We start from the raw sequence: 18,255 nt of genomic DNA, 5'->3' as shown, positions 1-18,255 counted from the left end.
CAGGCAGTATCATTTCTGGTATTTTTCAAATTACAGTACCTCACTTATAACCTTAGCGTATTTTCTGCACTTTAAACTTTTTCTGTGAGTATACGTGTATTGTTTCTGATATTTTGCAATTGGATAAAAACCACTCTACTGTTTTTTTTTTATTCTGTGTTTACAGATCCTAATTTTGTACGTACTTTCCTTACCACGTACCGCTCGTTTTGCAAGCCCCAGGAGCTGCTGAGTTTACTGATTGAGAGGTAAGCAGCGGTCGTCCTTTCTGAAGACATTTGAACAGCTTTGTGTTCGTTTACCCGCTCCCTTTCTGCTCAGGTTCTCAGTGCTGTGTGGCACGCGTTTTAGTGACACGCGTAAACCAGTAACTTAAAACGGGATGCAGCAATGCGAGTTTTTCCTGCAAGCTTCCTTCTCCCGGTTTGTTAAATTAGTTACCTGAATTAAGTGTTCCTAGAGCACTTGGTGTGCCTCAGCTGTGGGGTGGTAATGTTTTGAACTGCTTAATTTGATCCTGAGAGTGTATTTGAGTATGGCTAAGTCTCAATGCAAAAAAAGAACGGAGATGTGCTAAGCAGTTTGTTTGAAAGGCACAGACTCTTAATGGGAACAGCAGTTTAATACAGTGTGATAAAGCCGCTCCTAAGATTTCTTCTAATCTTCACTTAATCAAGCTAGCAGATAGTTTAAAGCCTTATATCCTAGTCTAGACATCTTGTGATGGCCAGAGAACTAGCGAATTATCAGGGCAAGAACTGGGCGTGCTGGCGGGACGGAGCCAGGGGAGGAGGGGATTCCAGGCAAACTGGATATTGGATGAGTGCTTGAGTTTCACCGCACTGAATTTTTTTTTATATGCGGTTGCTCTGCGTGTCCTGCATAAAGGGTTTGTGTTTTATGTGAATTGCCATCAGCTTTTGGTACTTCTGTTCGTAGGTTTGAAATCCCGGAGCCCGAGCCTACTGAAGCAGACAGGCTGGCCATCGAGAAGGGGGAGCAGCCTATCAGCGCAGACCTTAAGCGATTTCGCAAGGAATATGTCCAGCCAGTCCAGCTCAGGTTTATTTGCTTTTAAATTTGTTCTGTTGAAGCCAGATTTTAGTTCACTGATTATCTGGTGATCCTGGTGTAATCTCTTTTGGAGACTGCTGTGCTGTCAAGCAGGGACTTAACGCTGTCTGCAGCCAGACGAACATCCCAAACCGCGTTCTCCTTCGTCACGCTGACTTCTGTTGTTGTTGCAACTGTGCTTTGGTTCTCTGCCGCTCGCAGCTGTGGTCACCACCCACAAGAACGCTGTATGGCTGCTGTGCGAAACGGGTGTGGGTGAGAGATGTACAACCAAAAGTGGTTCTGGCTGCCTTTTGAATGGATAACTTGTTAACAGGCCCTGTGAAGATAGCTTCTCTGTTTCCATTTTTTTTTCAGTCCTGTTGGCATTTTACTCCCTTTCCCAGCCCTGCTGATGGATTTGCACACAGACAGGGAGACTCTTGTCTGTACTGCACATGGCAGCAGGCTGCGGTGAATCTTCAAGGTCTTGCTGACCAAGCTAAGTTGCGGAACAATTAAACGTTTCTAGCATGAATGAGGCTAATTGTTTCCCTGATGTGAGGGATTGAGTCAGGAGGACACACAGATCACAACCAATATTTGCTAGGACAACTTTTATTCACTAAACTGTTTTTATTAGTAGCATCAAGATGTCCCTGTTAATGGCAAGAAACTATACGCGCAGTACCCTCAGTTTTTGCCTTACCACACGCAGAGTTACCTGTTTGGAGCAAAAGCCGTTTACTCAAAGCGAAGGGTCCTGCTGACATGCCAGTGCCTTCAAGGTAGGGCTTCAGAAAGCCACTTAGGAGTCCTGTTTTCATCAGATACCCGTGTGCATGTAGATAAAAAAATGTAAGTATGTACGTAATACTGTAGCGTTTGTCGATACAGAGCTGCCACCACCTTCTTGGGTGCAGTCCAAGTTACACAGCCTCAGTGTAACCTTCATCCTTGTGTCTGCTCGTGGCCTTGTACAGATTTGTCAGGCGCTTGGTGTTCTCAGTTTATCAGCTCCTGTGGGTTCAGCAGGACCAATAGTCTCCAGAGTTATCAGTTCTTGGGAGAGCTTCACGCGGTGCCTCTCAGCAGATACTTTTCCCGGTTTCAGCTTGCTGTTTTCTGGTAACTGTTTCCGCATCCAGCCACATAGGTGCTTACAGAGCACACAAACTCACACACAACTGGCTCAAGAGTTTAAGTGCTGTTGTATTGCTTTTGGTGCTATTTTTTATAGTATCCTCTACTAACTAGGCTGGAAGTTGCTTGGGGACCTCCTCGCAGTGCCCCTTTGCGTGGTACAAATGCATCATCCTGCAGCACTGCTGACGGCCATCGCTAAGCAGGACGGGTGGTTACGCATGAACTGGAACCTGTAGAAAAGTTTGAGGCAGCAGTTGTCATGTGTTTCATGCTATTAATTTACAAAATCAATTTAACACTTTTGCCTTCATATGTTGTGTTTGAGCTGTTTGAAACCTGTTCCCCCTTCCGAAGTTTCCGGGGTCTTTGGATTTAGTTTCCGGTTTCTTTCCTTGAGAGATTAGGATACCTCTTACAGCGACAGCTACTCTTTGCTGTCCAATTTATGCAATGGTTGGTGAGCTGAGTCCGTTTTACAAGCGCCTGCTTGATGAGAGATGTGGTTTAAAGCTGCTATTTAACACACACCCTTCTGTGGCTTGTCGTTAATATTTGAATTGAGGAGATACTACGTGTTTCTAGTAGCTTGAAACTCCGAACTGTGTTACAGTTGAGAATAGGTGCCTGAATTTGAGCTGTTAGGTTGATATACCCAGCACTTTGTCAATTCCAGAATTGTTAATAGCATTGACCTCTGCTTCAGAGAGATCTGGGATTTGGGAAGAAAATGGAGAATGTGAAGATGCTCATCCCTTCCTTGCTTCCTTCTCCGCATCTTGTAGAAAGTGCGGTAGACATGCTGTCCAGTGCACAGGCATGGACATGGTAACGTCTTTGATTAGATGAGATGCATGTGAGGTCATGAGAAAGAGGAGGTGCTGTGCTGGAAATGCAGTCAGCAGAACCAGGCAATCTTTCTTGCTTTTTCAGTGTTCCTACCGTGATATCGCAAAGGCAAAGACTGATTAGATAAGATCCTGTATTACTGTTACTGGAAATTTGTTCTAAAACATGACTCCTTTAATGGTTAGAAGTTGTGATGGTTAATTTCCAGCCTAAATTATCTGTTTGGATAGCCATTCTTTCATGTGATAAACCTTCTTTTTTCTCCTCTTCCGAGAGTATAAGTTAACTATTTAATTCTCCATGTATTCACGTAGAGCACCCTTCATTTGGCTAAGCTGAACCAGCCAACTTCTCTAGATTATTCCAGTGCTCTGCTTCACAGCAAACTGGCAGATGACAATCAGTTGTCTGCCGTGTCCCTCTCAGATGTTCTTGCTCTCGATCTACAGTGCTGAGCCACCAAAACCAGTAGTCTGGTACACAGTTAGCACTGATTGACTAATATCCTGAGCTGCAAAGAGGAGGGGAGTTCAGCAGCGCTCGACATGCAGCTGAGCCACTTCTGCAAAGGCGATGGGGCAGGAGTAACCACACCTCATATACATACTAAGACTGGAAAATGAGGTTTTAAATACCTGGGGACTTCTGTGGTCATCGGTGCTTTGTTCTGCCCTTTGTCCATATGTGTTTTCATAGTCGTCAACTACACAAATACGTAACTCAGCCTTTTGGGGAATTGTGTTTCATTTTGTGTCTGTATGGGATGAGCCTTGGAAGTCCTTAAAAATAAACATAATATTTTTTTTTCTCTCCTTCCTCAGAATATTAAATGTCTTTCGTCACTGGGTGGAGCACCACTTTTACGATTTTGAAAGAGATCTGGAGTTACTGGAGAGACTGGAGATGTTTATTTCCAGTGTGAGAGGTATGGTAATTGGTGGTCCTGTTGTTCTTCCGCACTTCGGTACCTGCTGTGTCTAATCCTGAGAGGTTTTAGGCATGAGAATATCTTTACACACATGAGTAATTTTAATACCTTTGAGCTGTTTGTGAGACTCTCCTTGACTTGAGCAAGCTTTGGCCTGGAGCCTAAACAGCTACCAAAACTTACTTAAAGCATTGTCATATTTACCTGAAGTGTATTTCCTTCTGAACAGTAATGTTCATCCTTGCTTGACTCTGTAATTCAGACAGTCACCTTCTTCCTCCCTGTGTTGTATTTGTAGAGAATTCCTTCCCTGTTGGTTACTGAGACTTCCATCTTGTTGTTCTCCCATTTTTTTTTTAAGTTTGAGCTGAAAATCATTATCCTTTCAGGAGAGGATGCTTGACCCATTTGGTATCACTTCCTCTGGAGAAATTCCTTACGAACTAGCAGATTTTTTTTGGCAGCCTATGTGGAGAGCAACAGTGTTGGCATGTCAATTTTAATCGTTATCCTGGCAATTCTAGAGTCTTATTTTTCGGATTGCCAGACCGTACATTGGGCAATATGATTCTAAGACAAAGTTAGAGAACGGTAGTTTATCTTTTGCAGAGGTCTCCATGCTAACCATGGCTGACCAGAGAGGAATAATTTTGGTTAGTCTCTTAAAAGCTATTTGTCTTGAACTGCTGGAGGTACTTCCTGTCTTGTCCACTCTTTTGTGTACTGGAAATGTTGGACTGAGACTGTAAACATGGATTTCTCTAATCTTTTTTTTTCCCCCCTAGTGCACTAGTACAGCGTGTTGCAAAGTTCTCACTTGAAGCTTTTTTACTTTTTTCGTTCTTCTCCTCTAAAAAGTGGAGATGGTTGCAGCTGAGGGGAAAAAGTAAAGTACGATCTGTACAGGGTCACTTTTTCCACACCAAAACTGTCAGTTGATGTGGTTAAACGCAACTGGGCACCCAAAAATTCGTTCACATGTGTCTCTGATTGACAACTGATACAGGTGCAAGAACCCATAAGAAGAAAATAGAGAACTACAAACCTAATTAATTTGCATGCAGAAATGCAGAATTTTGAGTGCATGTACGAATTTTTGGGCGGTTGGTTTCACTAAACTACCAAAAGTCATTTTAAGGACGGTATTTTAAAAGTTGTGGGGTTTTTTTAATGGTTTCTGGTTTGCAGGAAAATCCATGAAGAAGTGGGTGGAATCAATCGCTAAAATCATCAAGAGAAAGAAAGCTCAAGCAAATGGAATCAGTCACAACATCACTTTTGAGAGCCCGCCTCCCCCCATCGAGTGGCACATTTGGCGCGTTGGGCACAGCGAAGCGCTGGACCTCATGACGCTGCATCCTATCGAGATTGCGCGACAGCTGACGCTTCTCGAGTCCGACCTTTATAGGTAGGGATTGAACTAGTACAGGTCTTTTTTTAGATTATTTGAGCAAGAAAGAGTTCTGATTCCTAGAATCAGTCAAAAGTATGTTGCCTTGACTTTCAGAGTTTGTGGAAAGAGGTTTTCTTGCCATCTGTTCGATATCAAAATACACAAGGGGGAAAAAAAAGGGTTTTTTTTTAATCTCCATATCACACTTCTGACAACGTAAGTACAGGAAAGACGCTAAAATATTATGAGCAGATAATACTAATTTGTATTATCTCCTTAAAAGAAGAAGTGCTTGTTATATCATAAAAGGAGGAGACAATTGTCTCTGCTCATTTCCTTTATAGCTGCGTAGCAAAGGCCCGAGTGTTACATGCATATAACCATAGCACTGGTACATCATGGTCCTCTAATCGAATTCTGAAGAGTTTTTTTGGTCTGGTGCCATACATGCTCCGCTGTTTCCCAGCTCTGTTGTTACCTGTGATAAATAGAGCTACCCTGCACGTGACAGCTAGGATGTACTGGGTAGAAATCCTTTAAGGTCTTGCAGAACTCAAAGGTGAAGCATCCTTCCGTGCTTCAGCGACAGCAGGGTTTTTGTTGAAATGGGGCACTTTTCCAGCAGGTTGCTCAAAGTGTTTCAGCTTCCTGATTTAAAAAACAATGGTAACTGTTTTTAAGATGCTTTCAGGAAATTAAACTTACTTCTTTGTAAACTTACTCCTTATCTGAAAATGCTTATTCAAAAATGCCCGTTTCAATTAAGATAAAAATATATTTCCTTCTATAGTCAAATACCTGTCAAAAAGTTATTTTCAGTAGCTGTTTTGCAGTAGATTGGATTGGATTTGTGAAATATCAAATCATGATGAAGGGAAGAAATAATCTTTTCATGCAAGCGCAGAACGTAGTTATTATTTGTATTGAGCATTCTTCTGCATCCTGCTTTGTCATTATCAGGGCAGTGCAGCCTTCTGAACTCGTGGGTAGCGTGTGGACTAAAGAAGATAAGGAAATTAACTCCCCAAATCTCTTGAAAATGATTCGTCATACTACAAATCTTACTCTCTGGTTTGAAAAGTAAGTACAGGGGGTGATCGTGTAGTGGCATGGACTCCTACTGAAATTCAGAGAGGAACGTTTTTCCGCTATTTGAATTCTGTTGCCTTGAATCTTGAGACGGCTCTAGGATATTCCAGAAATTTCAGATTTTGGTTCAAAGCTGCATGCCATGCCAATTGCATATGTGCCCTCTTCCTGAGACTGGGAGATTTTTTCCCAGTTATATCCACTTGGTCAGCATCGATCCTACGTACATTTCTGCAGTACATCAGAAGGTCTTGAAGGCAGTGCAGGACTCAGCACTACTTTCCGACATCTTTTGATGAAAGCACGCTTTTGTCTGTCCCCTTATCCTAGTCTCTCTCCCTTCTCCTGTGAGATGATTAAGTATTTCTGAGGAACACGTCCAGTGCTGCGGTCAGAAGGGTGTAGCGGCTGGTGTGTGTGTGCCTAACCTAGCGAGCTTAAAATGCCACCGTCGATACAGTGGCATAAGAGTCACCCCACTTCATCTGGATCTTGCTTGCGGTTTGCTCTATTATTTTACAGGAGATGCCAAAACTTTTCGTGGCTTTCCAACTTAAACATGTGTAAGATGTGATTACATAAATTTGTACTTGAGATTCTTGAGAGAGAGCCAAAATGTGCATACTGTACAGTTTTTGCTTGGAAAAATTTGATTTAGTAGCTAGTAAAATGTCAGGTTTTATTTAGCCGTGTTTCTCAAATCACATCTTTTGATTAGGTGCATCGTGGAAACCGAGAACTTTGAAGAGCGAGTGGCTGTGCTGAGTAGGATTATAGAAATCCTGCAGGTTTTTCAAGACCTGAATAATTTCAATGGTGTTTTGGAGATCGTCAGTGCCATGAACTCTGTGTCTGTGTATAGACTAGATCACACATTTGAGGTAAGTTTTGGGCATTGCTCCTGAAAAAAAAAAAAGGGGGAATCCAGAAATGTGTCACGCACACTTCTGAAGTGAAATCCATAGTATTCATATATCACACTTGCTTTCATGGAAGAAAACAAGTGTGAAATGCTCAAAGTTGTTGATGCAAAAACATACGAGGCGGGCTGGGTGTCTCCAAGGGTTTGTAATGGGACCTAAAACTCGGATTTCAGTTGACCACAAGAACTTCTCTTGGATTGAGAGAGTCTCAGAAAATTCAGATTGTCAGAGGCAGAAACAAATAGCTGCTTAGATAAACAGTAGGAGAGGCTACTACACAAGTAGTGACTCCATTCTTCACTTGCCAAAGAAATGCCTACGATATGGCAGCAAAGCTTCCCCTGACTAAAATAGAGACGCATGAATAAAATGTTTTGAATTTTCTACGTCTTTGAAAGGCAGTACCAGGCCTTTTAGGTTAAATTCAAAACTAAATGTTTAATTTTTACTAAATTTAAAGACCAGGATTATGCCTGTAAGTTGACAGACAAAATAATAGTCTGTTTACAGTAGCCTCATGATTCACATGACAGAATTGTTGGACTGATAGTGCTGTAGTCCAGAGCAAACCATTTACCAAAGACGTTCTTCTGAATCTGAATTTCATTTCCTAAGTTTTGCTAAGAGAGCTATGGAATTGTGTTTTTGCTAGCCATGCTACTGAGAAGATTTGCATCTTTTTTTTTTTTTCTTTGACAACTTAGGCACTGCAGGAAAGAAAAAAAAGAGTGTTGGATGAAGCAGTAGAATTAAGTCAAGATCATTTTAAAAAGTACCTAGCTAAGCTCAAGTCAATCAATCCACCCTGCGTGCCTTTCTTTGGTAAGTAACACCAGGGCAGGCTAACGTTGTGTGTATTGTTAAGTTGAATTTGATGCAGACGTGTTATTATTGTTTAAAGTGTTCAGGGTTGTGTTTAGCTCTAAAAAATCTCTTAATACAATGGGTGACTCTTGACTTCTTAGGTTTATAATCGTTTTAGACTTCATAGAATGGTTTGGGTGGGAAGGGACCTTCAAAGCCCACCCAGCCCAACCCCCCTGCAAGGAGCAGGGACATCTCCAACCAGATCAGGTTGCTCAGAGCCCCAGCCAACCTGGCCTGGAATGTTTCCAGGGATGGGGCATCCACCACCTCTCTGGGCAACCTGGGCCAGGGTTCCACCACCCTCAGTGTAAAAAACTTTTTCCTGATGTCTGATCTGAATCTACCTCCCTCTGTTTTAAAACCATTACCCCTCGTCCTGTCACACCAGGCCCTGCTGAAGAGTCTCTCCCCACCTTCCCTGCAGCCCCCTTTGGGCACTGGGAGCCGCTCTCAGGTCTCCCCGGAGCCTCCTCTTCTCCAGGCTGAACAGCCCCAGCTCTCTCAGCCTGGCCTCACAGCAGAGCTGCTCCAGCCCTCTCAGCATCTGCGTGGCCCTTCATCATGCTTGGAAAAGACCTCCAAGATCATCAAGTCCAACCGTCAACCCAACACCGCCATGCCTACTAAACCGTGTCCTGAACACGATAAAACATCTTATTTCAATAATGTGTTGTTCCAGTGTAAAATGCAGACTTGAGCCATTCTTGCCAGCTTACAAACTGTTGGAGCGTTAAAGAGAATGGTCTCCCTATGCTCAGACTTTTTTATTGTTCATTAGAAAGAATGAAACCAGCTCTTGGAATGAATCTGAAGTTTAAAACATACTTTTCTTTTTATCAGGAATATACCTTACAAATATTTTGAAGACAGAAGAAGGGAATCCTGACTTCCTTAAAAGACAAGGGAAAGAATTGATTAACTTCAGTAAGAGGAGAAAAGTGGCTGAAATCACAGGAGAAATTCAGCAGTACCAAAACCAGCCTTACTGTTTACGGATAGAGCCAGAAATTCGGGTAATCAAACATGAAATAACTGTTTTGGGGATAGGAGAGGGAAAAGAATGTACGCAACCGAAAAATGCCAAATAATCTTGCGTGAACAGTGACCATCAGAAGGGGGGGGGGGGGGCGCAGTTCAGACCTTCTGTAATAATATCTCTGACCACGCTAACAGTCAGAGGATGCATAGTCCAGCACAAAAACCAACAGTCATTCAGCGTGGCAGAAGCTCAGCAAATGTGGGGATGCACTAGTGTCAGCCAGCGTTATCTTTAAAATTGAGAGGATGTTTGAGTGGATGCTTACCTAAGACAAAGAATCGCAGGTAATATAAAGGAATTTAAAGGAAGATGCTGAAACAGCAATGACCCAGGTAACGGTAGGTCGGTGTGTTTCTATGGAGGTCACAACGGTTGAAAAGCATCGCTTTGCTCAGCCATACTTCCTACGTGCATGGCTAATTGGAGCCTTTCCAAAAAACCAGCTGTGTGGTGAGCACTCCCAGTCTCAGCTGGTGAACAGCAGCAGGCAGGAAACAACAAACAACTTGGTTACGTGAAGAATTAAATGGGCACGGTACTGCTGCTTAAAATGCTGCTGCATTGTGTGTTTAATTGTGTGGACGTGGCTGGGAAGGGTTTAGGAGATTCGCAGTATTCTTAAGCCAGAAGTACGTTAAGTTGAAGGGACGGCAGTGTCTGTGCTGACAGAAAGAGAACTGCTGGAGCTCCCCACCCAGAGACTCCAGCTGCAGCAGGAGCAGCGGCTGCCGGGCGTTCGGGGAGCTTTGTCCTGTCCCGTGCCCTTGGTGCCAGTCCCGTCCTAGCCAAGCTTTAAAATTCTGTGCATATGCTTATTTTTTAATGATTATTGATGCTTGTTTCGTTTAGAAATTCTTTGAAAATCTCAATCCTATGGGGAAGATACCAGAAAAAGAGTTTACAGATTATCTGTTCAACAAGTCATTGGAAATTGAACCTCGAAACTGCAAGCAGCCACCTAGATTTGTAAGTCTTGTCCTGCAAATTAAGTAGCTAAAATCCACTAGGAAAAGAAGTTTAACTAGTTAACTCCATAAGCCATATATACTTCCTTCAAAATGATGAGGTGATTTAAAAATACTTTTATTTCACACGTTTGTCACTGCTAAAACATACTACCTTTGGCTTATTTTAGAATGAACATGTTTTCCCCAAAACCGAAAATATTACTATTTAAATTTGGGTTTCTTAGCGTACAGTCATTTGATGAAATGTTAAATGTTATTACATATTCTTCATTTCAGAGTATCAAAAAATAATATATAATACTATTAATTGAAATACTGATTTTATGCATAGTTGATATATTCAGATTTCTTTAAGTAGAAGTTAAATTCTCTTGTTCTTTTGTCTGAATGTTTTGTATTGTTGCAAAAATTGAAGTATAGCCCTGAATGTATAAGGTGCAGCCTTCTTGCTGATCAAAATACAGTTCAGTTTAAGGAATAGCAAGCTTGTTTTTTAAGAAAGTAGCTACTGGAGCCCAGAGCTCCTTTTTAAGCAGAAAGATAAAAAATCTAGGCATTCTGGAGAGCAATATTTTGTAACTATACTTCTGAGTAGCTGGAGACATCTCTGATTTTGGGGAGAGCTATAAATCATTGTAGCAATCTCCTGTTAGAGGAATGAGTACAATGCTATTACAGATATGGCAGGAAAACCACGGAAATTACTGTTGCAGAAGCACTGCTTGCAGTAATTTCTTTAAAATATTGTCTAAAAATAGATCTCCATGCTGCCACTCTGTGTCGTCTGGGCATGAATTCCTCACAGTTCACGTTTTCCAAACTAGGCATTCTTGTGGAGTTTCAGGAAAGTCTGGTTCTGGTACTGTAACGTGGTCGAGTCGTGCATACCACCGTGGGATGGGAACGTAATTCATCCTCAAAGAATCAGCTTTGACCTGCGCTGTGTCGCACCTGGGTCTGATGAGGCTGGTTGCATTCGCACCAGTGACGTGCGTGTAAGAATCCCAGCCTGAGGAACCCAGAGGACGTAGACGGCATGCGTCCGAGCGCGTCCTTGATCTTGGACGCGCGTGGGGGCCTGCTGACCTTCTGTGGCGCAAGCACAAAGCGTGTCTTACGGTGCTGTTACGAGGCTCTTCCGCAGGCCTGTTGGGGGCACTTGAAATGACTCGCTCTCTCCCAAGGTTATGACTTGCTCTTCCCTGTGTTTCGTCCTGATTGGCGTCGATCTGAAACGTGACTCTTCATTTTTCATAGCTGTGAGGGGAAAAAAAAAAAAATGAAGCTGGGAAAAAAGACTTAATGAAGCTGCATCCATAACTTTTCAGTAAACTCCTGCTGCGTAGATGACAACAGACTGTACCTCACGCCCATTGTAGAAAGGCTGTACCAAATTTTTGAAGTGTATTTGATAAGTACTTCTTAAAATATCTCAGAGACTTGGCAGTTTTGCTACCTGAAATGTTAGCAGTGCTAACCAGCTGTACTTTATCCAGCCTAGAAAAACAACGTACCCCCTGAAATCTCCCGGGATAAGGCCCAATACCGGCAGACACGGCTCCACCTCTGGCACCTTGAGAAGTCATCCGTTGCCGCTTGAAAAGGAACCAAGCAAGATAAGTTTCAGTAGAATCACTGAGGCAGAGCATGAAACAACAGTATCGGCACCAACTTCTCCAAACACGCCGTCTACGCCGCCAGTGTCCGCTTCTTCGGAGTTCAGTGTGTTTTTAGACATCGATCTCAACAGTTCTTACGGTAAATGTGCAATACGTTCTAATAATTGCTGTTACTCTCCCTCAGGCCTCCAAAATTGAATCGGTGTGTATGTCAGCCTTTAAAAAAAAAAAATAAAAAAAGAAAAATCTGTGGAATGTAGTTGTGAATTACGAAGTTCTTGTGTTGGTGGTGTGTGTGCTGCAGTTTGGAAATCCCTGCTGTAAGTAGTTAAATAACAAGTGATGTTTCCAGTCTTTTTGCCTACTGGAGCTGAGTGGCAAACGTGGCAAATCCTGAGGGCGTTTGGGCTGCAGGGGAATGACAACACGGTAGTTGTTGACAACAGCAGAATAATGAAGTTTAATTCCCTGCATAACTTAAAATCTCAAGTTCAGGAATATTTTGCACAGGAAAGGACCATTCATGTTAGCAGCAGATAAAACTTGGAGGTCATGGTGCTCTTTGAGGTCACTCACAAGCATACGTTACGTGCTGTACTGCGGTTGTTCTGCCTGGAAAGTCTTTAATCAATTTTTTTTTCATTTAACAGGTAACAATAGCATCTTCGCTCCTGTCAGTTTGCCACAGTCGAGTGAGTACCGTAACTCATTAAATGTTTCATTTAACTCCCCTTTTCCTCGTTTCAAGAGAGCTGAATGGGAATGAAGATGTGAAATCTGGGATGAAAATCCGTGCTGGGTTCATTAGTGTTCTGAGAGGATTTTTTGGACGGGTTTTAGACCAAATGCCCAGTAAAGAACGGAAAGTGTAAAAACTGCCCGGTTCTGTTTTTTCCCAGGCTCTAGCATGATTTTGCTTCTATTTTGAATGCCCTTGATGATTATTTTGTTTGACTAATGCTACAAATGAAGCAACTTGATTTCATATTACCACTTAGTGAAAATAATTGTTCTGTTGCTGGGAAAGAAGAGGCACTCTTTGTACCACAGCTCTGAGGAGTATCCTGTGTTCATCTCTGTTTCTCTCTTTACTCCCGTATTACACAGGCATCTATACTTTTTCATAATATGATTAAAATTTCAACCTGGAGAGCGCAGGTGCCTGATGTATTAATACAGAGCTCTGTGCGCTTCTAAGAGAAAAAGCAAAGGTGTGTCAAAAGTCACAAATACAGGCTGAGGGCTTGTTCTGTTTCTTAACTTTGAGGATTTTTTCCCCGCCCCCCCCTCTCTAAAAAGGAAGGACTAGAAATGTCCTCAAATGCTGTGAGAGTTAATATCACCTGTTCTCTTCAGTGTCTGATTGCCTGTTAGCTGTTGATGGATATCTCTCATACTGGAAATAGGAGACCACTTTGTGGAGAGTGTATCCGATAAAAGAAACGAATGAGAATTTCATACAACTGAAGTTAATGGTTCATGTTGCAGTTGAGCACAAAGATCTGCTTATTTGAGTTGCTTCTAGTTTGGCTTAATATTCTACAATATGTTCCTCAGATATTTCACAAGCAGTAATACATCTGCTTGTCTCTCTCCAGAGACTTTCTTCAGCTCGTGGGGTAGCTTTCCTAAACTAAGCGATGAGCCTCAAAACCCCCCTCCGCTTCCTCCACGAAAAAAGATGGATCAGGATGCTTCTAATGCTAAGGTATTTCTGTCCTCCATTGAATAACTTTGGTAATAAATCAGGGAACACGTAGAATTCAGGTTGGAAGAGACCTTTAAGATGGAGTCCGACCATCTTTGTTGGTCTAAAAGACTTTCAGATGCAGTGCTCCAGTTGCCCTTTTGAAGTTTCAGGTTCTCCGTGCCCAAGCCCTGCTAGCTACTTCAGGAACACAGCAGTCATATTCACATCTCTGTTTCTTACAATGTCGTCTTCTCTGTGATGTCGTAGGGAAGTTTGAAGTCGGATGACGACCCTCCAGCAATCCCGCCTCGGCAGCCGCCGCCTCCAAAGATACAGCCTCGCGCCCCTGCGTACACTAACCCCTTTGACCAGCCGCTGCACAGCCCTCCTCCTCCGCCCCCCCGGGACCCCCTTCCTGATACTCCGCCACCGGTACCGCTCCGGCCGCCCGAACACTTTATCAACTGCCCTCTAAACCTCCAGCCGCCGCCGGTGGGACGCTTGCACAGAGATCCTGACTGGTTCAGAGAGGCGAGCACAGGCCCCAGCTCTCCCGGCACTCCTCCCAGCACGCCCTCTCCCAGGGTACTGCGCCGCTGCTGCGTGATCAGCGCGAGTCACAACAACCTGGTCCACGCGCCTGCGCCCCCGGTCCCACCCCGGCACAATTCGAGCCCTCAGTTACCAAAACTGCCACCAAAGACTTACAAAAGGGAGCTCTCCCACCCTCCTTTGCACAGACTGTCTTTGCTAGAAAATGCAGAAACTCCTCAATGACCTTAGCCATAGTAGTCATTGACACTGGAATAGTATTTGTAAAGTTCCTTTTTTTTTATTTATTCAAAAAAGGCAGTGTATTTTAGTACTTTCACAAATTATGCTCTTAAAGTGCTGCTGATCAAAAAAAAAAAAAAAAAAAAGATTAAATTGGAAAAATAAGACTACACACACTCTAGCCGGCGTCAGCTGGACAGCATTACCCTCAGGTGACCAGCAGCATTGCCTTGTTTTTCATCCTCAGTGCCGACAGTTATGCCAGTATACAAAATATATCTTTTGCACTGTAAACTACACTAAATGAATTTAAACTGACGACGTTTAATTGCACTGAGCCAAAAAAAAAAAAAAGGTGCGTCTGTGGAATTTTTTCAAATTTGAGCACTAGTGGCCTTTTTTTTAATTTAAAAAAAAAAAAAAGAACAATGGGATGATCACACAACATGAGGATACGCAGTGTTACCGATTTTAATCCACTGGCCACTTGCCTTCTGACTTCGTGTAAGCTCGGAGGTTCGTGAGTGACAGCTACTGTTCTCAAATATTGTAATGCCATGTCTTAATCGCCATTGATTTGCTGCTGAAGACAAAAAAAAAAAGAAAAATAGGTTGAAATCTAAATACCAAAATATTCGGTTGGTCTTGATAATTTTGCGAAAGGATGAACGAGGACTCCCTGTCTCGGATATCGGGAAGGATCCCTAGTAATTAGCATGCATCTTGTTCAGATGTGCCTTTTCGTTGCGGTGGGCGAAAGATGTCTTAAGCTAAAGAGTTGTCTACTGTTCTGGAGAACAAAGCTACGTGCCGTGTCTGTACAATTGTTTATATTGTATATTTACAGATAATGCTAATCACCTGTATAAATTTAAGTGACTCGAGGCCTATAATGCAGTCTGCTGCTCTTGCAATCTGATACGGTCAGAAGTGTTTCCTCTGGCTTAGGAACAGTCTTGCCTTCCAAACCCAATAACTTTCTTTAGATCTCACTTAACTTAATCGTGAATCCGTTCTGGAAATCGGTAGCATTTAAACCAGCAAACACGTAAAAGCTTTATTAAACTTTTTAAACTGATAAGTGAATGGAACTTTTCTTTGCCAGTTGAACTACTTGTTTGAACTGGTGTGAGAGTCTGTTTTACTGGTAGTATACTGTAGCAGCATTTATAAAGTGGCCAGAAGCCACATTTTATTTACTGGTCTGTGGCCTTTTACTGTGCTTTGTATCAGAGTTCTTAACAAGATTAATAAATCACCCCAGTCTTAATTTTTAAGAGCTTTGAGCAGTGCGTGTTCCTTGTAAGGACAAGGTTGGGAGTTGCATTCAGCAAGTCTTGGGCAATTCAAAGTGCCCCTTTTTCCACGCTGCTCGTCTCAGCTTTGGTTGTCCTTCGGTCTGCGGTTGGGCCTGATACACGGCAGCTCCGCGGGAGCTTAACCTTCCCCTCCACCTGCTAACCCATCAGATGCCTCAGCCTCTCTAGGTGGAGAAGTGGTTTCCGTTTTTTTTCTTCTGGTTCCTGGCTGGATGAAGAGCACTGTAGCGCGATTTGCGGCAGCTCAGGCTTCCAAGTCACGCTTCGGCTTTTCATCAGCCTGCCTATAATGCTTCCACCATCCTAGCCATTCCCTCTGGAAAAGGAGAGGAGATACACCTGGGAAGGGGTGCTAATTTTCATCTGGGAAGATGTATCTCGCCATCTGTGTCTCGGACAGTCTTCTCCTACTGCCTGTCCCCTTCATGCTCCTTTCCCGGGAAAGAAGAGGAGTAGAATGTGGCCAAGGTGTCACCCTGAGAGCAGTTTGTGCAAAGGGCAGAACACACTTTATAAAGGAGAGCTGCTTCCTTTTGCAAAAATAACGCTCAAGAAGTCCCAAATTTGGGATGCGTGAACTGGGACTGCAAGCAGGAAATGGACAATGCCTCGATTATGTTTTTTTTCTTCTGCAGTAAAAACAGAGCTCATAGCTCTTCTCTGTAAGTTTGGGACAAACTCTTTTGTTGGTATCTGGGGGTGAAATTCTGCTCAGTGAAGTACTCCCCTGGTGCTCTCTACGTAGAAAAGGCAGGCTGTGGAGTTTCACCGTGCCAGTGATCCGCAGAACAAGCTGAACAAGTGGAATTTCTATTTAGTTCCTTGTGTTAACTCTTTGGAAGTCCTCACCAGCAGCTTTTGCTAAAAGATGAGTGTAATATTGTTTCAGATTTTACATTTTGTGTTGATGAAGGGGAAGAAATCCTCTCCCAAATTTTAGAATACATGGATGTCAGCTTTATACCTTCCTTTACAAGTGCTTAGACCAGAAGCTTTTTCAGTGTCCTGTATTAAGATCTATCATAGCTTTATATTTTGGTGCTGCCTCAGCAAAGCCCGTACCAGATCATTTTTAGCTGAGCATCTGCTGATTAGTAATGGCTTCCGTTCATATCAAAGTACTTCCCTCCATCAAGACCTTTGTGAGGTTCTGGTTTGTGATGGACTTTGAGGAGAGTTTAAACTTGCGGGAGCAGAAGCATACATTCAGTAGTTAACCTTGAAGTGATGCTGTGCGGGGCTGCCATTCTCAGAACAGCCTTTTTTAGGTGCCAGCTTACATTTTATGCTGACAGCCTACGAAAATACCTGGGGGGCTGTGAAACACTTCCTTTTTTTAACTCTTAATAATGGGCAAGAACGTGAAAACATGAGATACTTGTGCTAGAAGGCAGCAGCTAAACAATGTTCCCAGCTGCATTTCCCATGCCTGAAACGTGACTCTCACCTTTCCAGGACCAGTTCTGGAGTTAACCTGACGTACATAAATCACAGCGTGACTCAGAAAAGGGGCCTTGCTTATGGATTACTTAACCACACAATTAAGCTGTCCTCCAAGCATAACAGGAGCTGGAAAATACAAAACCAGAGCAGCATTCCAAGGCAGGGCAGCAGCAGCGATGCCAGCGGCATGAAGTACGGCGGGTACAGCAGCACACGTTTCCAAAGGAACTGTTTAGCCGTGGAAGTGGTCGAAGGCAGCCGGATTCCCACCAGTGCGGTTTGAGGGAATGCCAAGGTAGCAATAAATTAACGTTTCAGTTATTTCATAATTAGCGGGATAGATAAAAAGAGGGGAAAAACATGCTGGGGGGGGAAATACGAAATTGCCAGGTTTTAAGTTGGCTTGTGTGAGAAAAGGCAGTTTCCTCAGAATAGTGCAGATAAACAGATGGAATGTGAAGGCAGTTAACAGCAAAAGAAACATCTTTCTAGTTGTTTTCTGTGATCCTATTTTGAGTTACTGAGTTTTAGCATTTCCCCCTGCTCTGGAGCTTGGGTAACTTGTTTGGGTGCTATGACTTGGCTATAGCAGATCAAAAACAAGAAGGGAAAAGAAAAGCCATCTTTTGCTGCTTTTTTTTTTTTTCCTAGTTTACTCCAGTTTTCAGAAATACACCACAAGTCTGAATATAGCATTGAGAATCCCTAGCAAATGCAGTAACAACTGCCTGGGGAAGGGAGTGAGCATTAGTAAGAAATGCTAGGAAATATGTAATAAAAACTTTCTTCCACATGTCCAAGGAAAAAAAAACCAAAACGCCTTTGCACTTAAAAATGTTGATACACAGTCAACTCGTATTCCGCTGCTTTTTAAAAACCTTTTTTTTTTTAAGTCTAAACGTTGGATGAGGGTCTACAGCACCCACAATCTCCAGCAATCTTGCGGTTTTAAGTGGGACTGTGTGTCCATGGTGCGTACAGGCTGCCCTGAGTAACTTGTGAAGTCGGTTTTGAATTACCGACTTCGGTAATTCCATTTGCACGCGGAAAATCTTCTTCATTATTGTCTTTCCTCTGGCTGGTGTTTAACATCTGCTTAACCTCCGCAGAAACCGATGAGCTAAATCAGGAAGGCCGAGCTCCCGCGTGCTGCCTGCC

The 18,255-nt window shown here is 43.0% G+C and overlaps 1 protein-coding gene across 1 annotated transcript in view; it reads left to right on the top strand.

Annotated features, from left to right (window-relative positions):
- The window catches only part of SOS2 (SOS Ras/Rho guanine nucleotide exchange factor 2), a 51,023-nt gene extending 35,411 nt beyond the window's left edge, over positions 1-15,612 (top strand). Inside the window, exons 11-23 of the mRNA XM_086748761.1 lie at positions 167-248; positions 940-1,062; positions 3,867-3,970; positions 5,162-5,381; positions 6,327-6,446; positions 7,174-7,336; positions 8,083-8,200; positions 9,086-9,258; positions 10,134-10,250; positions 11,749-12,010; positions 12,522-12,563; positions 13,470-13,579; positions 13,829-15,612. Of these exons, the coding sequence (XP_086604887.1) occupies positions 167-248; positions 940-1,062; positions 3,867-3,970; positions 5,162-5,381; positions 6,327-6,446; positions 7,174-7,336; positions 8,083-8,200; positions 9,086-9,258; positions 10,134-10,250; positions 11,749-12,010; positions 12,522-12,563; positions 13,470-13,579; positions 13,829-14,338 (2,144 nt within the window). The 3' untranslated portion in view covers positions 14,339-15,612. The remainder of the gene's footprint in view (positions 1-166; positions 249-939; positions 1,063-3,866; positions 3,971-5,161; positions 5,382-6,326; positions 6,447-7,173; positions 7,337-8,082; positions 8,201-9,085; positions 9,259-10,133; positions 10,251-11,748; positions 12,011-12,521; positions 12,564-13,469; positions 13,580-13,828) is intronic.
- The last annotated feature ends 2,643 nt before the right edge of the window (positions 15,613-18,255 follow it).

This window comes from Chlamydotis macqueenii, chromosome 5, assembly GCF_036417535.1.
Source record: "Chlamydotis macqueenii isolate bChlMac1 chromosome 5, bChlMac1.mat, whole genome shotgun sequence".
NCBI classification, from domain to species: domain Eukaryota; kingdom Metazoa; phylum Chordata; class Aves; order Otidiformes; family Otididae; genus Chlamydotis; species Chlamydotis macqueenii.
Note: the sequence above shows the minus strand (reverse complement) of the source record. Positions and strands in the feature narration are given on the sequence as shown.